Source organism: Varanus komodoensis, unplaced genomic scaffold (genome assembly GCF_004798865.1).
Source record: "Varanus komodoensis strain SLA01 unplaced genomic scaffold, ASM479886v1 scaffold3, whole genome shotgun sequence".
NCBI lineage: Eukaryota > Metazoa > Chordata > Lepidosauria > Squamata > Varanidae > Varanus > Varanus komodoensis.
This window is the reverse complement of record NW_025335761.1, coordinates 15,050,099-15,072,501: the sequence shown is the minus strand read 5'-3', so window position 1 is coordinate 15,072,501 and position 22,403 is coordinate 15,050,099. Positions and strand designations below refer to the sequence as shown.

Here is a 22,403-nt window from a genome sequence, read left to right as displayed (position 1 = left end):
AAAAATAAAGCAGCCTTAGACCCAAATGATGTCTCAGAGGAGACATGATCTCTTCATGCAGTGGGGGTATGGGCCTGATACGGTGAAAAGATTTGCATATGGGGGCTCCAGCGTACATATGCAACATTTCCACTTAGACAAAATACATTCTGTTAATTTAAATCACTAGTGAGAAAGCCTTTTTGTTGGGGACAGTGGGCCTGTGGATCCACCCCCCCCCCAAAAAAAAAGATACACCTCTCTCCTAAAAGAACATGCAGTATTTATTTTGTTTGATTGTAGCTGAAGAAAGTTGAGTTTGCAGCACTGCAAAGGGGTTGGTCTTTTCCTTCTCATCAGCTACTTTCCCAAAAAAATCCCATATTCTGTATAAAGGCTTTAAAAAGCCTTCCTGGGTACAAAGAAGTCTTTCCAAAGCCTAAATGCACAGGGAGAGGGAAGCAGGAAAATCTCTTCAGAGGGAAGAGATTTTGAGCTAGAGCTAGGAAAATATCTCTGAGCAAGTGGTGGTTTTCTTCTGGGACAGAGGGAGCGTAGGGCCAGGAGGAGAATCTGGCAGGCCAAATGGAAGCCCCCAACAGGTCATACCTGGCCTGCGGGTTGGAGGTTACTCATCCCTGATATAAATAGAAGAGGCAGCTCTTTGCTTGATTCCTTTGTGAGTGGAGCTGCTTCCTCCACTGCAAAGAATGAGGAAGGTCATGCTGGACAGTGTAATCTGGACTGAAGCTGTAAGGCTTTTGTCTCCCCTCCCCACAAAAGACTACTAAAAGGTGAAGAGGATAATATAGTATTGTACGAAATTATTAAAGCTTTCTACATTTTGTGCTGTAATTTGAGAATATTCAGTGCTTTCTTTTCTAAAAATGGTAGCCTAACCAAGCTGAATAATTAAGTACTTGGCCAAAGATGGCTCTTCTTCCCCTCAGCTGACCAGTTTCAGCTAACTCCCTATTTACTAGACAAACAGATATGGCATACCTGCACTGAGACTTTGCTTTTTATTTCTGCAAGCAGACTACGAGAATGGCTAACTCACTTGCAGAAGTACTATGGCTGCATGTTATTTTTTCCTCTGGGAGATGCTGAGAGTCCTGCCTCACTCTGACTGTGAATTTGTATAAAGTAACAGAAAAACAACCAAGGATTTAAACAGAATCTGTATTTTTGTCTTCCAAAAGTGCCTGTATTGAAAAGGAAGTTTGAGATGATTTATTCGTTAAAACCTGCCTGCTGAACCAAAAGTGTAAGCAGCAAACCAAGTGGTTATCTTGCAAAACTGCATTCCTTTTCATGTGAATGCCACTGTAGCATAGCAGCTAACAGAATGAAAACTGCATATCATTTCTGCCATAAATCCCTCTTCTGCCATTTAGATGACATTAAACAGGTCCTGACTCTTAATCAGCAATACTGGGATATTAATACTGACCTATTTATTTAAGGGTTACAGCAAGATAATGTCCCTAAGGTGCTTTGATCGCCCCAAGTCAGTATAGCAATGCTATTTTTGTGATCACTTCATGGTGCAACTTGCACTTTCTATAGTGCTTCTGGAAATATCTTCCCTCTATGGCTGCTTTTGACAGAGATAGCTCAGGATTTTATCATTGTAAAATGCAGACTGCAGAGGTTGGAGGCTCTCCTTAAAAACTGGAATGCAAATATATTGTTTTAATCACGTTATAAGCCACCCAAAGAACCTAATGCTAATAAGGTGGCATACAAGCTAAATAAATAAAATCCTTGCTGTCATGAATGAACAAATTATATGATTTTCTTCCCTTTAAATATGGTCAACTTCAAAACACAAAAAATTATAACATTAGCTAATATTTGTGAAGCATTTTGGGGATAGAAACCAGTTAGCAGAAACTCGTGTTGATCTCTCAGATTTTGCTATAACTGCAATTTGAAGATGGTACATGAAGAAGCCTGGCAGACTTCACTGGAGTTTCTCAAAGCTGCATGGATTAATATTGTTGCATTTCACAAAAGATGGAGAGTAATCAAAAATGCACAGAAATGGAAGACTGACCTATATCTCAGTCACATTAACCAACAAATGACACCAGTCTTTTCCAGGTATTGGTAACTTTTTTGGAGCTTGGGAAATTTCAGAAATTGCCCTGGGTACAACCACAAAATGGCTGTTACAAGAGGCATGGCGAAGGATAAGTAACCTGTCCTTAAGACTGAGGAGAAGGCAAAAGTGGGGCTGACCCCTAACAAAGAATTCCTTTGAATCCAATGGCTTTAACACCCACATAAAGCCATTTCACAATGCTTTCATCTGCCGGTAAGAACATGTGTTTAAAAATGTTTGAAAGAGGGAGCAAAAGGGGACCCTGGAGGTGTCTCTGGCACCACATTGCCTACACCCAGGCTATGGGGCTCAAGAATATTACCTTCCACTGTGTTTAAGCGAAAGTTAATTAGGAGAGCATGGAAGATTAAAGACGCCAAAGTTTATCATCTGCTCAGAAATTTCTAGTAGCCATCATAGTTAAGAGATGAAAGCAGCAACTTATAAGAGAAGTTCTTTGAGACCAAGAAAAACATAGCATCTATTCAGATCAAGTGCGTTTTTTTATTTTGTGGGTTTGGCGTTCCCTTTTCCAGTTGCTTGTATTTCTGAACATTGTAACTGCTGCTGTAAACTAGGGAGTGTCATTCGTGAAACTGGATAAAGCCATTTCATGTTCATTGTTAAAGGTATCTTTCCTCACTTTTATTGCACGCAGTGGTCTCATTCCTTCCAGATTACAACGTGGCTGGTCCTTTTGATCTGATTCTGAAACACAGAAGAAATAAAACATATTAAGTAAAAATTTGATGTTCTATACTTAACTCTGCTTGTGCATGTGCTTTCAAGTTCAAATATTTGATTTATGTTTGGATCCCCTGGCATGAGTTATATGACAATTAGTACAACAGCTGTTTGGTATAATTGTCTAGAATGTAAAATTATTCTCTTTGCTGATGATCTTTGAAAAAAATGTAGCTTTCAGTTCAAGAGTGTGGATCTGGTTTCACGGATCCCACTGCATTATATGAGGTTTGTTTGTTTGTTTTTTTATTTGCACTAAATTCTGATCTCCACTCACAGAAGAGTTGACCCTTGGGCAGTAATGGTTTGCAGTTAGTTCTTAAAACATAAAAACAGATAGTATACCTCCTGCAGTTACAGCAGTGAGAGAGGTGTGATGTACATAGCATGTGCAATGTGGTTTGATCCATTTTCTCTTGCCAAATTAGCCTTATAGAAATCCAGAATTAAAAATACATCAGAAACCATTCATATGGCAGTCCTGGGTGCTTAAGAAGCAGGTTTTTAGATTGAATCAGTTGGTGAGAAATGAGCTTAACTTTCTTTCTTTTGCCTCTTTTCATGTCAAGTATGACCTGCCCAATGACAATATATTGCCCAATGACAACACTTCAACTGAAGTATTTGCTAGAATCTAGGTTGGTCCTGTGGCATTTTTCTGCATCTTTAAAACAGCCAAACAGTTTATATTACAACTTTTGAAGGATAAATGGCCACCCTTGAAAATGCAGTGGACTGAGAATCTATTGACTCTTTCAACCTTTAAACAGGAGTTATTTAGCTGCCACCTAAAACATGGATAAATATAGATTTTTGGTTTGCCTTTGTTGAAATGTGTGCATAAATATTTCTACTGACAGTGGCTTATTTTCTTATATATGTATAATGCATAAGTGCACAAAACTCCATATGTATTAAATACAATTGATATAATTAATTTGTATGCAATGTTGAATTTTTCTGGTTTGTTTTTCAGTTTTGCTTTTGCTACAACTTTCTGAAATTCACAATAAGAAATTATATTAAAAGTTTGTATGATGGCATTTGTGCAGGGAAAGAGAGACTGGATTCTCTGCTCATTCAAGTCAACACAGTCAGGGACAGCAACAATTTTCCAATGTCAGCTCATTTCTGGCTGGTTGACATACACTTCCTTATCTGTCTTCTGCTTTTGATCAATGAATAATTGTCATTCCCGCAGCAGTCAGATCAACTGTTTCAAAGGCTTCCAAGCACCAGATCATTTGGGAAAGAATCAACTTGAAGGAGTATAGAATATGAATTAAAAGGGACTGAAACTGTTCATTTTCCCCATTTTATTTTGCTGTTCTCTCCAAGGCAACTTATACTAATAACCTATACTTATAGCAGTCTTCAAATATAGTGCATTCATGGGAATCTCTGCCACTGTGGCTGACTGGCCTGCAGCATCCTGGAGTTTTGGGGGTCAGAATGAGGCATTCCAGAGGTATGCCAGTTGGCAAAGAAACTCTTAAAGAAGCAAAAGAGTTGCTTCTGTGACTACTGTGAGGCAGCAGGTTCTGGGTGCAGCAGTGCCTCTGCAATTCTCAGGATTGTTCCACTTGAAATGAATATTTGACTGACTGAGAACATATACAAGGTCAAAAATACTATTATGATTAACCTCAAGATAGGCAAAAGGGAATGCGTACATGAAAGATGGCAGCATTTAGCATTAAATGGGGTAAAATCCCTCAATTCTACTAGTGACATCAATAGGAACAAGCCAAAATCCAGACTCCTCCAGCTGATGACCTGAGCAGTTCCTTTGTCCTTTGGTTTCCCCATAAAACTACTTTTGGTGGATGTAGATCGGCATGTTTCTGCTGAAACTGATGAAGCTTTACTGATTTGTAAGTGCTGAAGACATGGGCTTAGGCATATTTATCAGGTGTATCAGCCCACAGAGAAAACATGAGGAAGGGCAACAGCCCTCTCAGCTATTCAGTCCAAGCTATACATTCAAGATTTTCTGAAGGTGAAAGTATTTACTAAAGTTTAACAGAGCAGGAGAGCTTAAACAAATTTAATTTGCAGACTTTCCTCAAACTGCACTGCAACAATGTTGAGCATTTATTAGGGTTTTATCTATCTTTAATTTTACAAATATTGGCCTACTTTGGATGATAGTGTCCCCTGAGATTCTCCCTATGTGCGAGATGCATCATTTTTCCTTTGTACAATGGGCAATATCCTGCCAGACCTCCACAGAAGGACATAATTTTAGAATAGGATGTGACTCTGTGCATAAAATCCAAAGAATGTAGGCCTGGACAGTGTGAAAGATAACTCAGTTATACTTTGGGAACTGCCCACACACTCTAGACTGCCATGTTCCACTTTCTGCATACATGCTATTAAAATGTTAAATTCATGTACGGCTGCCTGATCTCCCTGGAGGTGAAAGAGCCACAATTTATAAGAAGGCAGGGATGGAAAGCAGTTGCTTCTCTCTTGTGTAGGAGACAGAAAGGGGTGGGAATGTTGTCCAAACCAGGCCAATACCTGATCTGAGCAGCAGTATGGAAAGGCAAGAGTCCAAACTTCAAGCAGGCAAAGGTAGGAGAGGTGGAGGACAATGGTGAAGCATGGCAGTAAGCATGCCTCCCATCATTCACTCATTGCTATAGGCCAGTGATGGTGAACCTATGGCACGCGTGCCTGAAGGGATCACCCAGCAGCCACATGCACATTCGGAAAGATTAAGGGTGCCAGGCAATGATGTCACTCGCCGAGCTTTCGCATGGCCGGTCAGTGAGCTGCCAGGGATTTGCTTGGACTGTGATTTTAGCAGAAGGTAGGAAAGATAGGAAATACACTCAGGTAGGAAATACACTCAGATGCCTTTTTCAGGGCTGGCCAAAAGCTGGTGGGCAGTGGAACGTTGCCCCCTTGCGCTGGTGGTCAGCAAATCAAGGTTTTATTGCAGTGTTGGCACTATGCGATAAATAAGTGGGTTCTGAGTTGCAGTTTGGGCACTCGGTCTCTACAAGGTTTGCCATCACTGCTATAGGCAAATGAAGAGATAAGAAATGAAAAGAGTAGCAACCTGGAATAGGATCCAGTTCTTATCAGGAGAAAAAATATTCTATCTGATAACAAATTACTGCAGATTATATCTTCTTGTTTGGAAGAGATTTTAGACCAAAGAGAAATGTTTGCTACTAATTGCACAGAAAGGTGACATAGACCTAAGTAAATATGTGCTTCAGCATGTTGGATTTCTTCAGCTGATCATTCAAACAAGCTCCATTGTAGTGCTGAAAAGCAAAGTTCCTCCAAGGACCCCCACAGGGCAACATGTACCTAGATGAGCCATCTGCCATTGTTCAGGAACAAAGCACTGAAGTGTGTCAATAAAGCTGAGTAAAGATGCAGTTTAAAGGTAAGGGAATGGACTCAAAGAGCCTGTGATGAGTCCAATGTGAAGCAGTAAGTCAACTGAATAGTTGGGGAGGGACCAGCACGGGAGCTCTGGAAGAAGAAAGGGAGCAAGGATGGGTGATTTTAAGAAAAGAAAGGACAAACAGAAGTACCTCGCTTCTTTGCTCTCCTCTGTAGCACTATCAGCTTGATCTCCAAGGAGATAAAGGTAGGCTATGAGATCACCATACCAGATTAACTAGTTCTTTGCAAAATGCAAAAGTACCAGAGTCTAGCCTGCATTTCTTGTCTTAGTTCAGAATCTGATCTGATATTTGACACGTTCAAGCCCTAGAGGAGAATATGTTGCAAATCTCAGCAAATTCTGGACAGCTTCAGAGTACCCCAATCCCTAATGCAGAATCAGCTTGCATGTCTGATGAGAGGGCAAGATGTGTACATTCTCCTTCAGACATCAAATTTGATCCAGAGATAGATTAGCAGACATCCAACTCCTGTGGTGGGGAAACTGGGAGGATTCGGCAGGGCTGCCTTATGCAAACAAAAATGCCTTTCTGCTCACACAAAATGTCTGCACAAAAGAAGCATCACCAGAATAATGTGAATGAGACTGCACTGAGCTGTTAGGGTCTCTTGATAACCTTGAAATGCCTCTAACTCAGATTAAGTACAAGCAGGTGGCTTTTCGGGGCACGTTAACCCCCTCCCCCCAGGAATTTTACCTGCTGTGCTTGACAGAGGATCAGGGAGAGAGAGGGCTTCTGTCCTGCTTCTACCTGCCTCAGTCTCACTGCAGCATCCCAAGGAACACTGCAGCTGCACTGACCACGGAGGGAGGGAGGATGATACCAACCAAAAGTTGGCACTTCTGGTCATTGTCAACTGCCCATTGATCCTGCTGATGCCAGGATGGCTTGTGAGTTGAGGGGAAGAAGGCAAGGGCTGTCTCATGCAGGGCTCTAAACCTGGATGCTGCGTCACAGCTCTGCTGCTTGCATGCAGCCTTACAAAATCTCGTCAGAATCTTTTTTTAGCCAGTCTTTGCAAATCTTTTTAACATTCCCTAACATTTCACATTCGTGCCTATTTGCCATGCTCAGACATATCTTTTGAAAGTTCTGTGAGAAGACATCTGGGCCTTATGAGAACTGTACATGGAGAGGTAAATCTCTCTCTTTACAGCTGGATGATTTAAATCATAGCAAGACTGTAGGGTTAAGCCATTTGGAGCCTCTCTCTGAAGAATTTGGGCTGAGAGTGAAGGAAGGTTTTGCTCACTGAGCTCAGCATAACACAGATGGATCAGAAACTACCAGGGTTTTAACTGCACCACAAGTTAGTTGTATGTGAGCTTGTATGTATAACTTCTAAAGAACGTAAGAAAAGCTATGCTGGACCAGACCAAAGGTCCATCCAGTCCAGCACTCTACACACTCTGTAAGTGGCAAACCAGCTGACTACACTCTGTAAGTGGCAAACCAGCTGACTACACTCTGTAAGTGGCAAACCAGCTGACTACAGGTTGCCTCAAGCAGGATGGGTGCAAGACCTCTGCCTGTTCAAGCTCCTCAGCAACTGGTGTATGCAGGCATGCCACTTCTGAGAAAGGGGGAAGCACTTGTAACAAGGGGAACATTCATGCATTCCCACACAAAGTTGCAGACAGGAAAGAGAGCTCCCAGCACTGGAAGTCATTTGTCCCTGATGTAGCTATTTGTAGGGCTCTCGCTCTCAGCCTTGCAAAATGACTTCAGTAGATTTTCTGAATAGTGTGTGTGTTGAGGGGGATACTTCCTTGGCCTTATATAATTGGCTTTTGGCTCTCAGACTGTTTCTTTAATATGGCCAGGAAGCAAAAAGGAAAAGCCCTGTGGCAGGGATCTATCCATCCTGCACACAGCTTGTTCTAGGTGACTGCAGAACTGAGGCATGAGACGCCTCTGACCAAGATGGCCCTGGACATGGTACAATCCTAACCATGACTGTGCTTAAATAACTAGCCATCTAATTTGATTTTGTCCTATATGTAACAGATTCCGCCATGCTGGATTCCCTGCTTTAAATTTCTACAATTTTACCAAGCAGGGTTTACGAAGATACTGGTATCATTACAAGATGCTCAGGTGGAAAGCCGAATAGAAAGTAATTTTTTCTATTTCTACTTAGCTTCATGTATACTTCATGTATGCCAAAGGCGTATTAGTTGTTACCTGTTCTAGGTACACTGAACATTGCCTTGCACACTGAACGTTTACCATGTTCTTGCATGGATGTTAGTATTCTAGACTAAAGTGTGCATGCATTTCTTTCATACCACTAAATGCTAGCCCTCTTTATATAGATTCTTGAAACTAGATTCCTCCTCTGAGATAACCGGGTAAAAGTAAGGCTTTTATTAGCAGACATCCCTGAGTGCTTGGAATTTGATTTTCTTGTAACATTACTCCCAGAAAGACACTTTAGATGGAGGTTATTATTATTATATTATTTTAGGTGCTATCGTATTTGCTAAAAAGCCACCAAATAAGTGCACAAGACCATTAAGGATGCCCATAACAACCAAGGATTATGGTTGCCCACAAGCCTCCAAACTCAGAGGATTATGAGAATCCATGAAAGGTGGGAGAAGTCTAGCCTCCCTGCACCTTCCAAAGCATTTAAAGTGCAATCCTATGCAAATTTAGATGGAGAAAAGAGATGCCACTCCCAGCATGCCCTAGCCAGCTATGCTGGAAGCTGTAGGCCCTTTTTTCTGCCCAAACTTACATGAGATTGCACCTTTAGATAGCAAATTTCTGCTGTCTAAATGTTTTTCTGTCCTAGTGAGGAATGTTTAAGTACCACCAGGATTTTTTGAAGGATGGCAATGCCTAGTTCCTCCCCTACTCCTGGGAATATCCCTTGCCCCCCCCCCCCCCCATGCTGCAATGGCAGCATTCCATCTTGAGTGAGCCAAGCTGGCTATGCCGATGAAGGGAAGGTTTGAGTCTCACCTCCCATTTCAGAGTGGTTTTCTGAGGGCAGAGCTGGGACTCTGACCTGTTTTAGACCTTCCCCCTCAATGCTGGGAGGCTATAGGATTGTGCCCTAAAATAGTAAAACATTAAACAACATTTTCTGTTAAAAAGATCCAATGTAATAATGAATCACTGCTAGAGGTAAGCTAAATCCAAGGATTAATATGTGAGTACAGTTGTATAACAATTTAGTATGAGAGGTATCACCCAGCTAAAGGGTTGGGTTTTTCTGTTTTGTTTTTTTAGTATTTGGCACAGGGATGGGAAATGTGCAATCCCCTGGATATTGTTGGGCTGCAACTTTTATTTCCCCTATCCAGCATTGCCAGTGGTAAGGAAGGATGAGATCTGGAGGAGCCCATGTTCTCATCCCTAATTAATTCAATGTAAATAAATGTTGTTATAGTTGTATTATTATTTAATAGTATAATATTATTTATTATATTTATATTCCACCTTTTTTCCTTCAAGGAACTCAAGGTAATTTGTACAATCTTAGTTGAATCGTCATCTCACAAGAACCCTGTGGGGTAGAGGTTAGGATGAGAATCAGTGACTGGCCCCAAGTCACCCAGTGAGCTTGTGGTCTAGTGGGGACTGGAGCCCAGATCTTCATGAGCCCAGTCCACCATGCTGGCTCTCAAAAACAGGAAGAACGATAGTTTTCAATTGGTCTTAGAAACACAAAGAAAAGGTTTTTCTTAAATTTAAGCTTAAATTACATTTTAAGAAACAAAAATATTCTTTTCCCGAGCAGAGGCTACCTTTTTCATCATATCTGGTAATATAGAGTACAGCAAAAATTGTGATACTTGAGAATCAAAACATCTTCACAAATAAATGCACAGTCTGTGGGGTCATTTTATTTATTTATTTAAAACTTTTGTATGCCATCACCACATGCCTTGGCATCTCGGGACAGCTCACAATATATACAATTAAAAGCAATAAAATAATCTTTATAAATGTGGGCAGTACATTGCACTCTTGAAGGAATTATGCAATAAAAACTCACTCTTCCTCCACTCACACTCTGTTTCCATTCTTCAATCAAACCCTGGCCTTTGAGTTATTCTTTCTCACTCCTTTAATGCCTGATATATTTTATGGACAGTCACTGTGCAAGATGCAGGCACTGATTGCAGCATAAGGATGAGAGTCCTTGGCTGGTCCAAAGACACAGAGCAGTTTCCACGGCCAAGTGGGGACAAAGCCAGAACTCCCAGGTCCTCAGTCCAACACATTAACCACCATCCCACACTAGTTTTATTGGTGTTCTTTCCACGGATTAATCTGGAGGCCTATTTACATTTCCAGCCAATTTACTTTGCTACTCAGTTCAGGCTTAGTGCTTGGTTCCATTCACCTGGTAAAGACACAAATAGGCCATCACTCCCCCACCCGCACCCAGAACGTAGAATTTCACACTGCTGCTCCCAGCCTGGTCTCTTCTATTCATCCACACACAAAGGCTGCTATGGGCACAGTCCTGTGCATGTTTAGACAGAAAAAATGCAGCAGATGGCCTTGCTGGGTGAGAATGCTGATAGTTGTAAGTCTTTTTTTCTAAACATGCACAGGATGGCAACTTAAGACAGTGAAGTAGATTGTCCTCCACTTTTACCCAGAAGGGCTACTATAAACAAAAGGAAAGAACTTTTGTGCCATCCAAGGGTTCCAAAATGATGTTTTTTTCTGTCACTGAAAAACTATTTTCTTTACTCCTTAAAAGTCCTATCTCTTTTGGAATTGGGTACTCTAGTGGTATAAGAGTAAAGAGTTATGGAGCCTTAAGAAAAGCAAAACTGGTCAATGCAAAGACTGTAGACTGGCAAGAATCTATGAACCATATTGCAAGGATATTAACATGGTGTTGAAGAAATGACAGAAAGTGTGAATTTACAAGTAGGACAAGGCACTGCATTTGCCTTCACAAATGTATAAAACCCCGTAGAAATATTGTGGATAGGGATGGTGGTATAATAAATACTGTTCCATTTAGTTCCTATCCCCAAAGAGGATATATGGATATATTTACACGATTGTTCTATACCAAATATTTAATCATTTAGAAACAGTATAGTTTCAGGGGTAAAATTATCACATTTAAGCGGAAAAAAGTCAAAAATGGATGGGCATTTGTAACAAATCTGGTTTCTTCAGGGAATGGGATATTCTGAACAACAAGGCACTCTGAACACTAACTTGAAATATAGGCTTAATATTCTCCTCACTGGAAAGTTGAAAAATATATTGTTTATAAACATTGTAAGGGAAGCCATAATAAAAATGCACTCTCTAGAGAAGATTCATGAACTGGTGGGGGCAGGGGGGGAAACATGCGAGTCAGAAATAGAAGGGCTGCATGACCTATCAGATGTCACTCAATGGTGCATTATTTTTGTAAGCAAGATTCCTATCAGGACATTAACATGTGCTGTGGGATCTGGAGTTTTTTATCAGTTTATTCTCTGTGGGGGGAAGGCTGCTATGTGATCTTGGAGGAAGATGGACTCAGAGACCTTTTCTTCGAGATAGTTAAGGCCAGTGGCAAGCATTCCCCTCCTCCCCCATTAGAGTCCTTTAAACTACTTTTTTCTTTTAAACTTTACAATGCCCTGGTTTGTTTATTTCTTTTACCTCTGACAGCTCACTCCCATTACAGCAAAACGGTGGTGCCCAAAAGCTTGTCATGGCCAAAGATGTGCTCAGAAATGTCAATAATGCTGAGCTGCATGGCTTTTGCTCGCCCATGTAATAGAGGTAGGGCAAGCATACTGCCAGCAGTTGTGTGCATGGAATGACTTGATTCCCACATGCCTGCACAAAGGACTGAATAACCCTGTGCTCTCCAGTATGAGCCGCAATGCAGGCTTTGGTCACACTCTGGAGCCACTTACACAGTGTAGACAAAGAGCTTTTAAATTCTCCCTGCACCACAATATGAATGGAAAGAGAAGCTCTCAGATTTCTTCTCTCACATTTCTCAGTCTTGCTTTCCTGAACAGGCCACTATCTGACAACTCTGTTGCTGTTCATGCTTGCACAGAGGGGGTGATTGTTTGAAGGGCCCTTTGTTCAGTGGTCGTGCAGCCTGGACTCACAGGGATGCAGTACCTGCACTTTTGGATTAACAGGAACACCTGTTCTCTCCAGAGAAATTACGGTTCCGTCTGAACTTAGCTGCAATCCTGAAAGAAGCTAAAGGAAAATGAATGTTTCCAACAGCATACCACCATGGACTGTCCTTGTTAAAATGCAAAGAATCAAGGGGCAGGTGTGTTGCTTGGTTGTCCAGAATGAAAAACTGGCATGGCTGCTGGAGAATGCTGGGAGTTATGAGACATTTTTCTGTCTATACATGCATAGGAATGCACACAAAGACTCTTTATCTTGACAAAAGGCCCGTTCCTGACGGAGTCGGGAACTGCCAGATATGGTCTGTTGCTATGACTCAAGATAGCTGCCTGACTTTTGGACTCTTCCTGGAGCTTTGGCTAGGGAAACTGCCATGATGAGCACCTACTACTTTTGCCTGTGACTTGGCTTGCATGGGAGAAATACATGGTACATGATATGAGAAGTTAGTGACTATTTAACCATTTTTGTGAAGGAAGTCCAAAGACTAGTCTTGTGCCAGATTAAAAATAAGACGGCACAAGCCATAACACAGTGTTTCCAAGTACCAGGCATGGGGAAAATTTTATCAAGATGTATCATAACTGAAAGGAGTGCACAAAAATTGGGTCATGTTCCTCCAAGGAAAATTGAATGGTTATTTATTTGAAGGAACACCTCCTTCCTTATTTATCCATTTATAACATTTCTATGCCGCACCCATCGCTGAAGCCTCGGGGCAGCTCACAAGTAAAACAAATAAACAAAGCATAGAAAAATATTAAAAATTTGGAGTTCTCAGCAATAATATAAAACCATTAAATAAAACACAGATTAACAATTAAAATATCGTTTAAATAAAAAGGTCTTGACCTGGCGTTGAAAAACAACGACAGCGCCAGGCAGACCTCTCTGGGGAGTGCATTCCACAGGTGGGGTGCCACCACAGAGAAGGTCCTCCTCTGGGTCCTCACCCTCCTAATATCCCTCACAGAGGGTTCCCGGAGAAGGGCCTCCCCCGTCGATCTCAGGGGGCAGGGGGGCATATATGGACACAAGCGCTCCTCCATATGCGCCTGCCCGAGCCCTGAGGTCCTTTTCAGAGAGCCCCTTCCAAAGGAAATTGGAAGGGTGGCTACTAGTGGAAAAGCCTTCTCAGTTGTAGCCCCATTTGTGGAATCAGCTCTCCAAAGAGATTAGCCTGGCACTCACTCTCTGTTCCTTACAGCACCAGGAAATACCATTCTATCTACCCTATATTTTAACTGTTAGATTTTATTCTCATTTTAAACATATTTTACTCTACCTCTGAATGAGATTTAGCACTGATTGTGGTGGGAAGGATTGTTGTATTATCTTCTATTGCATTATGGTATTTTTAATTGGCTACTCAGGTATGACCTATAGGCCACTCAGATACGACCTAAATCATATCCCTGATGAATATACAGTAGAGGTCACAAATAGATTTAAGGAATTAGAGCTGATAGACAGAGTGCCTGAAGAACTATGGATGGAGGTTCGCAACATTGTACAAGAGGTAGCAACTAAAACCATCCCAAAGAAAAAGAAATGCAAGAAAGCAAAATGGCTGTCTGAGGAAGCTTTACAAATAGCTGAGGAAAGAAGGGAAGCGAAAGGCAAGGGAGAAAGAGAAAGATACACCCAATTGAATGCAGAATTCTAGAGAATAGCTAGAAGAGATAAGAATGCCTTCTTAAATGAACAGTGCAAAGAAATAGAAGAAAACAATAGAATAGGGTGGACCAGAGATCTCTTCAAGAAAATTGGAGATATGAAGGGAACATTTCATGCAAAGATGGGCATGATAAAGGACCAGAATGGCAGCAACCTAACAGAGGCAGAAGAGATTAAGAAAAGGTGGCAAGATTAGAAGAACTATACTAGAAAGAGCTTAACATCCCTGATAATCACAATGAGTTGGTCGCTGACCTCGAGCCAGACATCCTGGAATGTGAAGTCAAATGGGTCTTAGGAAGTCTGAGCAACAACAAAGCTAGTGGAGGTGACACTATTCCAGCTGAGCTATTCAAAATCTTAAAAGACGATGCAGTAAAAGTGCTACACTCAATATGCCAGCAAACTTGGAAAACTCAACAGTGGCCACAGGATTGGAAAAGGTCAGTTTACATTCCCATCCCAAAGAAGGGCAATCCCAAAGAATGTTCAAACTACCACACCGTTGCACTCATTTCACATGCTAGCAAACTTATGCTCAAAATCCTTCCAGCTAGGCTCCAGCACTATGTGGACTGAGAACTACCAGAAGTACAGGCAGGATTTCGAAGAAGGAGAGGAACTAGAGATCAAATTGTCAACATACGCTGGATCATGGAGAAAGCTAGGGAGTTCCAGAAAAACATCTACTTCTGCTTCATTGACTATGCTAAAGCCTTTGATTGTGTGGATCACAACAAATTGTGACAAGTCCTTAAAGAGATGGGAGTATCAGACCATTTTATTTGTCTCTTGAGAAAACTATATGTGGGTCAAAAAGCAACAGTGAGAACTGGACACAGAACCACTGATTGGTTCAAAATTGAGAAAGGAGTTCGGCAAGGCTGTATACTATCACCCTGCCTATTTAACTTATATGCAGAGTACATCATTAGAAAGGCAGGGCTAGATGAATCACAAGTTGGAATTAAGATTGCCCTGAGAAATATCAACAGCCTCAGATATGTAGATGATAACACTCTCATGGCAGAAAGTGAAGAGGAACTAAAGAGCCTCTTGATACGGGTGAAGGAGGAGAGCGCAAAAATTGGCTTGAAACTCAACATTAAGAAAACTAAGATCACGGCATCTGGTCCTCTCACTTCCTGGCAAATAGATGGGGAAGAAATGAAGGTAGTGACAGATTTTATTTTCCTGGGCTCCAAGATCACCGCAGTCAGGGACTGCAGCCAAGAAATTAAAAGATGCTTGCTTCTGGGGAGGAAAGCTATGGCAAATCTAGACAGCATACTAAAAAGCAGAGACATCACGCTGCCAACAAAAGTGTGTATAGTCAAGCCTATGGTTTTCCCAGTTGCAATGTACAGCTGTGAAAGTTGGACCATAAGGAAGGCTGAGTGCCGAAGAATTGAGGCCTTTGAATTGTGGTGCTGGAGGAGACTCCTGCGAGTCCCTTGGACCGCAAAGCGATCAAACCGGTCAGTCCTAGAGGAGATCAACCCTGACTGCTCTTTAGAAGGCCAGATGCTGAAGATGAAACTCAAATACTTTGGCCACCTAATGAGAAGGAAGGACTCCCTGGAGAAGAGTCTAATGCTGGGAACAATAGATGGCAAAAGAAGAAGGGGATGGCAGAGAATGAGGTGGCTAGATGGAGTCATTGAAGCAGTTGGTGTGAGCTTAAGTGGATTCTGGGGGATGGTGGAGAACAGGAAGGCCTGGAGGAATGTTGTCCATGGGATCGCGATGGGTCGGACATGACTTCGCGAGTAACAACAACAACATTTTTAATTGGACTGATCAGTGTTTTTATTATATGTGTTTTATGCAGTATTTTCGATTTGTAAACCACCCAGGGAGACTTTGAAATGATGGGTGGTAAAGAAATGTAATAATAAATAAATAAATAATATTTATTTAAGCTTTTCCTACACTGCTTTTCACACACTGTTCCTAGATGGTTGTTGTTGCTGTTGTTGTTGTTAGTTGCGAAGTTGTGTCTGACCCATTGCGACCCCATGGACAACATTCCTCCAGGCCTTCCTGTCTTCCACCATCCCCCGGAGTCCACCTAAGCTCACACCAACTGCTTCAGTGACTCCATCCAGCCACCTCATCCTCTGCTGTCCCCTTCTTCTTTTGCCATCTATTGTTCCCAGCGTTAGGCTCTTCTCCAGGAAGTCCTTCCTTCTCATTAGGTGGCCAAAGTATTTGAGTTTCATCTTCAGCATCTGGCCTTCTAAAGAGCAGTCAGGGTTGATCTCCTGTAGGACTGACCAGTTTGATTGCTTTGCGGTCCAAGGGACTTGCAGGAGTCTCCTCCAGCACCACAATTCAAAGGCCTCAATTCTTCGGCGCTCAGCCTTCGTTATGGTCCAACTTTCACAGCCATACATTGCAACTGGGAAAACCATAGTCTTGACTATACGCACTTTTGTTGGCAGGGTGATGTCTCTGCTTTTTAGTATGCTGTCTAGATTTGCCATAGTTTTCCTCCCCAGGAGCAAGTGTCTTTTAATTTCTTGGCTGCAGTCCCAATACTAAAATCCAAATGTTAAAAACAGATGCAATAATGCAAACAGCAAACATTTCTAAAAACAACAAATACAACTTTAAGAGAAAACCTACAGCACAACAGCAGCTATAAACCAGTACAATAAAAAAATGATCACACTGGGATGGCCAGAGTAAACAGTCAGTCTCAATAGATTCCTAAAGCCTGCAGTGACAGAAGCCCAATGGCGACACATCACAAGCTTATAGAGATGATCAAACCATGTAATCTGGTGATATACCACTTAAAGGTGACCCAAGTGGAAAATGACCATAGAAGATACATGCAGGTGGAATGACTGAACTGGGAAATAATATTTTTAAGTTCTGGTAAGGTGAATCATATGGGAGCTGAGTGATACGCTCAGGAGTGTTAGATACTGTCCATGCTACATGACTTGGCAACTTTTCTTTCTTTGGCTCAGCTCCAGGTGGAGCTACAGAGCGGGGTTTGTGATTTTGGAACTGGCTTGGAAAATCAAACACAGTGCTTCTGTGCAGTCTTTTGATGTTTATTTTGACAATAGGTTTTGGGTCAAGGTGACACAGGTAGACAAAAGGAAAGTGGGCTGTTCTGATTCAAAGAGGTTTTTTATACAGTGTTGCAAACCAGCTTGGAAAGGCTCCCTCACCTCCATCAGCTTTGTGTACACATGGTTTAGCTTATCTTGAACATACCTGCACAAAAATGCAAGAGTCTGGCAAGGTTTAGGCTGCGAACTATACAGTGGTACAAGTTTTACCCAGTACCTCTTACAGCAAGGATTAAATCTGTATAGTAAACTCAGCCCTGCTCAGAAATGCATGAGCAAAACACCAGAAAAACACCAGAAAATGAACTGACCTTTCATCAAAATTGCTTTTCTGTTAAGGAGAAAATGATTGAATAGCATCACCTAATTTCATCTCCTTTTACAGTGGATTCCTATGCTTAATCCTATAGTAAGTCTGCTTAGGTCCTTTGGGGTATACTCTCTAGTAAGTGTGTTTAGGTTTGCTGCTTTAGTGGAGGCTCATCCCAAGGCTGTCGCCACAGATTTTGCTGCTGAAGGCAAAGGAAAACATGCTCCCCCGCCTTCCACACACAGAACAGTCCACAGGAGAGCTGAATCTAATTTCCGCACCAGTGACAGGACATGTTGCCCACCCTGTGTTGACATGAAGGCAGGATGGCTTAAGCAGCATAGAGCAGGTTTCGTGGCACCCTCAGCTCTGTAACCCAACTACTTGCTACCATTACCTGCCCCTCAGCAGCTTATCTCAGATAGTATTCAAAAATATGAAATAAGCACAGAAAATAATAAGAAAACACAGTTATTCATAAGAAGGGAATTGTTAGCCATAAGTGCAATTGTGTAGTTCTTGAACATGAGAAGAAAAACAAAATGTGAGAGTGCTCCTGTAAGGAGCACAAAACCCATAAGCAGCCATACATTTCTGGTATGATGTTTCACAGCCTTTTGTCGACATCCCCTGTACAGGCCCTTCATTGGGCTTTTGCTAATTTCAAACAGTCTTAACAAAGTTATACTAAAGAAGAATTTGCTTTTACGAGGGGAGCGGCTGGGTGGATGAACTGCTGGCTAATACTCTTCATTTTAAAAGCTCCACAAACACCACTCTCAAGCAGGACTCCTCAGAGAGACGAGCTACTCCAGCAGAGGATTTCTGGGAGCCAGAATCAGGAAACAGTTAAGTAAAAGCAGGTGGAGCACTGCAAGAGGAAAGCAGGAAATAGCAGAGTGTCTGAAGGCATCTGAAGGAATGTTCTGGTTGTCTCTCCCCCTCAGCCCTTGGACAGCTGCAGTGACGAGCTCTCCACCCACTCCTCCTCCGCTGCCCTTATCACTATCAGCCCCGCAGACACACAGCCCTGAAGGCCACAAACACCACTGGCCTGAGTAATCCGCAGCGATTCTGAGCCAGGCCCTGGGAGCATTAGGAGGAAGCTGCCTGGAAGACAGAAGAAACAGCAGCCCCACCCACTGCATTGAGGATAAGTGAGTAAGAGACACCCTAGAAGAAGCTGTATCCGAACGGAACTGCCTGACGTTCAGGTTCCAAAACCAGAAGAAAAACCAGGGAAAACATCCTCTTTTTTTGGAATGGATCATATTAATCTTTGAGTTCATTAAATTTAAGGAGTTGCTTTTTTTTCCACAAACACACTCAATATCCTCTGAAGCGAAACCAGGAACTTCGTTTTGGAAATGTGTTTTTTTAAATGAGGGCTTTAAATGACAAAACAGCCAGTAACTTTTACATTTTTCTAGTTATGAAGTTACATGTGCAGCACTGCCTCCATAGCTTGAGGCATCTTGGTTATCAGTTGAAAGCTCTAGTCCTTGAAAAATGAAGAATTTGTCCTATTAGTATGAGTGTTTAGATAAGTAGAGCTTACTCTGTGAAGAGCTGAATTTCTGTAGCTGAATCAAAAATGTATAATCCATCCAATAAAAAATGACTGGATTATAATAACTTTTTGATTTGGACTTCAGGCATCTTTAGAAGCATTTTTTAGAACGTTAGATGCATTTTTCTACCTACCCAAATATACCTTCATTTTCTCCCTTTGCAAATATAAATAATGTTTTCTTTTAATAGCTTTGCATGGGAATGCCATCCATGGGTTTGTTAATGTACAAGGTCTTCAAGCTCCCAGTTTCCATAACCATTTATGTCAGAGGAGGGAAACCTGTGGCCCTCCTTATGTAGTAAGCCTAAAATGGCCATCCTCCCAACTCTTGGCCATAGTGGTTGGGCTGATGGGAGATCAGGCCCAACAGCTTCTAGAGGAGGATTTGGTAAAGCTTACTGCCAAGGAGGAATCTCTTCACAAAAGAAAACAGTCTCTTCTGAAAATCAAATGGAGAAGGATTTCAATTGCAGAAGCCAGCTGGTATGTGTGCAGTCATCTTGATCCGCTGGACAAACTACATAGATAAAAAGAGGTTCTGTAGGGATAATGTATAGATTCTGGGGTCATCCTATGAAGTTGGTTGGTGGGAGGTTTAGGACAGATTAGAGGGAGTACTTCTTCACACAGTATATAGTTAGACTATGGAATGGGTGAGAATCTCTGATATTTAGTACTCCTTTGACATCTATTGCTGTCCAGCTGCCTCCCTAGCTTTTTTCCTGCTTTTGGGAAGGGAGGATTGCCCAATTGTAGAAGATGGGAAATGGCCATGAGCATATGGCAAGACATGGCAGCCAGTCAAAAAGGTCTAAGTGCCATAGCAGAAGATGAGGAGAGATGTGGACTAGTGTCTCAAACCTAGACCTGGAAAATTAGTATAAAAAAAACTCATGAGTATCTGAAAGACTTGTTCATTAATTTAATTTCTATCCCACCCATTAGCCAAGATGATAGTTCAGTCTAGGGATGAGCAGACAATGTTGCCATTACCAAAAGAGTCTTCTACCTGATACAGGTGCCATACTCAGCATAGGATCCAAGTGGCTGCACCATACAAGGATCTGCCTTATCACTTGCCAAAATCTTACATGTACCTGCCCCTTTCCCTTCTAGAGATGTCAGCATGTTATTCAAAAGGATGCAGAGCTAGAGTGCAGTCTCTTTAGATGCCACATCCAATGCATAGTTTTTCAGTGATTCTATTTTTTCTACTCTTGTATGGGACTCAAATCTGGATTGAATCTGTCATCCATGAGATGGGGAGTTATACCTGTCCACCAAGTTGCTTCTGCTCCCATTTACTTTAAAAACACCCTCACAGGAGCAGAAGAAAACTTGATTAGCACCAATTGAGTTTTTTTCTCTTCTTGAAACTCTGTGAAAAGGATCCAAATTTAGTAAAGGAAGCAGCTGCATGGAAAGGTGCAATCTCTTTGCTTCCAGTCTGGATCACACTCCTTGCATTAGAAAATTAGGATGACAGAAATGGTATACATTTAATGTAGTGTCTAGTTTAGCTCCCAGAGACCCATTATTTTTAAGGAGGTAGAGATGTTGATGTTTTAGGCCTACCCCTTTTACTCCAGTCCTACGCAGCACTGGAATTTGGCTCCCAATAAATTTGCTGGCTCCCAAGAACTTCCCTCCTTGGGCTGGAAGACATTCAAATGGGAAGTGGTGTTTCTTCAGCTTTTTGGGTTCCCAAACCATTTCGCACTTTAGCAGTAAGCACCTTCATCTTGAATTCAGCCTGGCAGTAAACAGGAAATCAATTAATTGTTTTATGTATAAGCCTGACCAGGCCAGCCAGAACTCTGGTGGTTGCATTCTTCACCTCTAGGTAATCTTCAGTAACCCAAGTGCATTGCAGCAATCCACCATGTAAGTTAAAGCACCAGCCTACTGTGCATATAAACTGGGCCACGGTTTTAATCAGTTACAGGCAAAGATCCCACCAGAATGTGTCACTTTTCCTGGAGATCTTCCTTTTCTCTCCCAATCTTATCCCCTCATTCTTGCATCTCTCTTTAATCTTTGTCTTGTCTCTTGTCTGCCTTTCTTGATGTCATTGTCTGATTTGCTGTAATGAGTTTCTGAAGGTAGGGGTAAACATGTTGTGATTGTTTCTAGAACTGATTAATTATCATGCAAACTGTACCTGTCAGGACTATGACATCACTGCCTTGTTAGATTTTGCAACTGGTAATGAATTCAGGTGCTGCAGGCATACATTTTTTTTTCTTCTGTGCCAGAGTTTGTAATTTCTTCCTTTGATATCCATTTAGCTTAAGTACTTTGATATCACAGAGGAATGGGCAGACCAGTCTGAGGAGGCAGAATGCTTAGGGATTTGTGGAAAGAAACAAAACTTTAACTAACTACTTTGGGAGAGAATCAACTCCTCCATCTACAGCAGAACTCCATTGGCTTCTGAATGGCATTGTGTGTGTTGAGAACAGTTAAGAATACTTGGAGTGGAAAAAGGGAAAGATAACACTTGGTGCTTATAATTAATCAAAACTAACACTCTTTGGGATGAGCTTCAGTGTAGGCAGATATATATTTTAATTAATAAATACACCCTAAAAGGACTCTCTCTTTATGAGCTTCATACTGTGCATCACCTAAGTTTTCAAAGTGTTTTACAAAATAATAATAATTATTGAGCACTCCGAAAGGGTAAGATACACCTGCAGCAGTCCTCACAAGTAGCCAGGGATACCATTCACTGAAGTTTAATATGGTTCAAGCACAGGAAAATAATGCTGCACCCATTTGCGTCCTCTTTCGTACTCCCATGGCCGGCTTCCATACTAGCAACTCACGGAAGGAAGCCTTGCCAGCGGTGTTCTGCCTCTGTGCTTCTTGTACCAGCTGTTCTTTGCATGTGGGGCCTTTGCTTCTGGAAGTGGACACTTCTGCCATTTTTGTTCACTTCTGGGCAATTTGGGAAGTGTCTTTATGAATGTCCCCGTGACAGGGAACAGTCAGTTATGGAACCTGTGAAATTCCTGTTCCTTTCTGGGATTTTGTTTCTCTCTGCACTGCATCTACTTCTAGGGACCCATACCTGTGCCTGTGGTTTGGATTCTATCATTGCCCCAGCTTTCAGGTAAGAATTGAAATGAGGTCTGGCTTATTTCAGAATCAGTGCAGAGTTCTGACTCAGCATGAGAACAAGAACTTGCTTACAAATTGCAGAGAAGATGCATTAACCAAGAGCTTTTCTTTTAAACCTGCTCACTTGCAAAAAAATAAAAAAAATCCCAGATTGTGCTTTTCCACTAGGTCAGTTTGCTTTGTGCCTATTTTGACTTAAAAGAAGCTTTCACCAGACTTCTGAATGCAAAGGCCAAGAAAGGGT

The 22,403-nt window shown here is 41.7% G+C and overlaps 1 protein-coding gene across 1 annotated transcript in view; it reads right to left on the bottom strand.

Moving 5' to 3' along the window:
• Nucleotides 1–2,576: 2,576 nt before the first annotated feature.
• The window catches only part of RAD51B (RAD51 paralog B), a 387,227-nt gene continuing 367,400 nt past the window's right edge, over nucleotides 2,577–22,403 (bottom strand). The window contains exon 11 of the mRNA XM_044436055.1: nucleotides 2,577–2,794. Coding sequence (XP_044291990.1) covers nucleotides 2,661–2,794 — 134 coding nt within the window. The 3' untranslated portion in view covers nucleotides 2,577–2,660. The remainder of the gene's footprint in view (nucleotides 2,795–22,403) is intronic.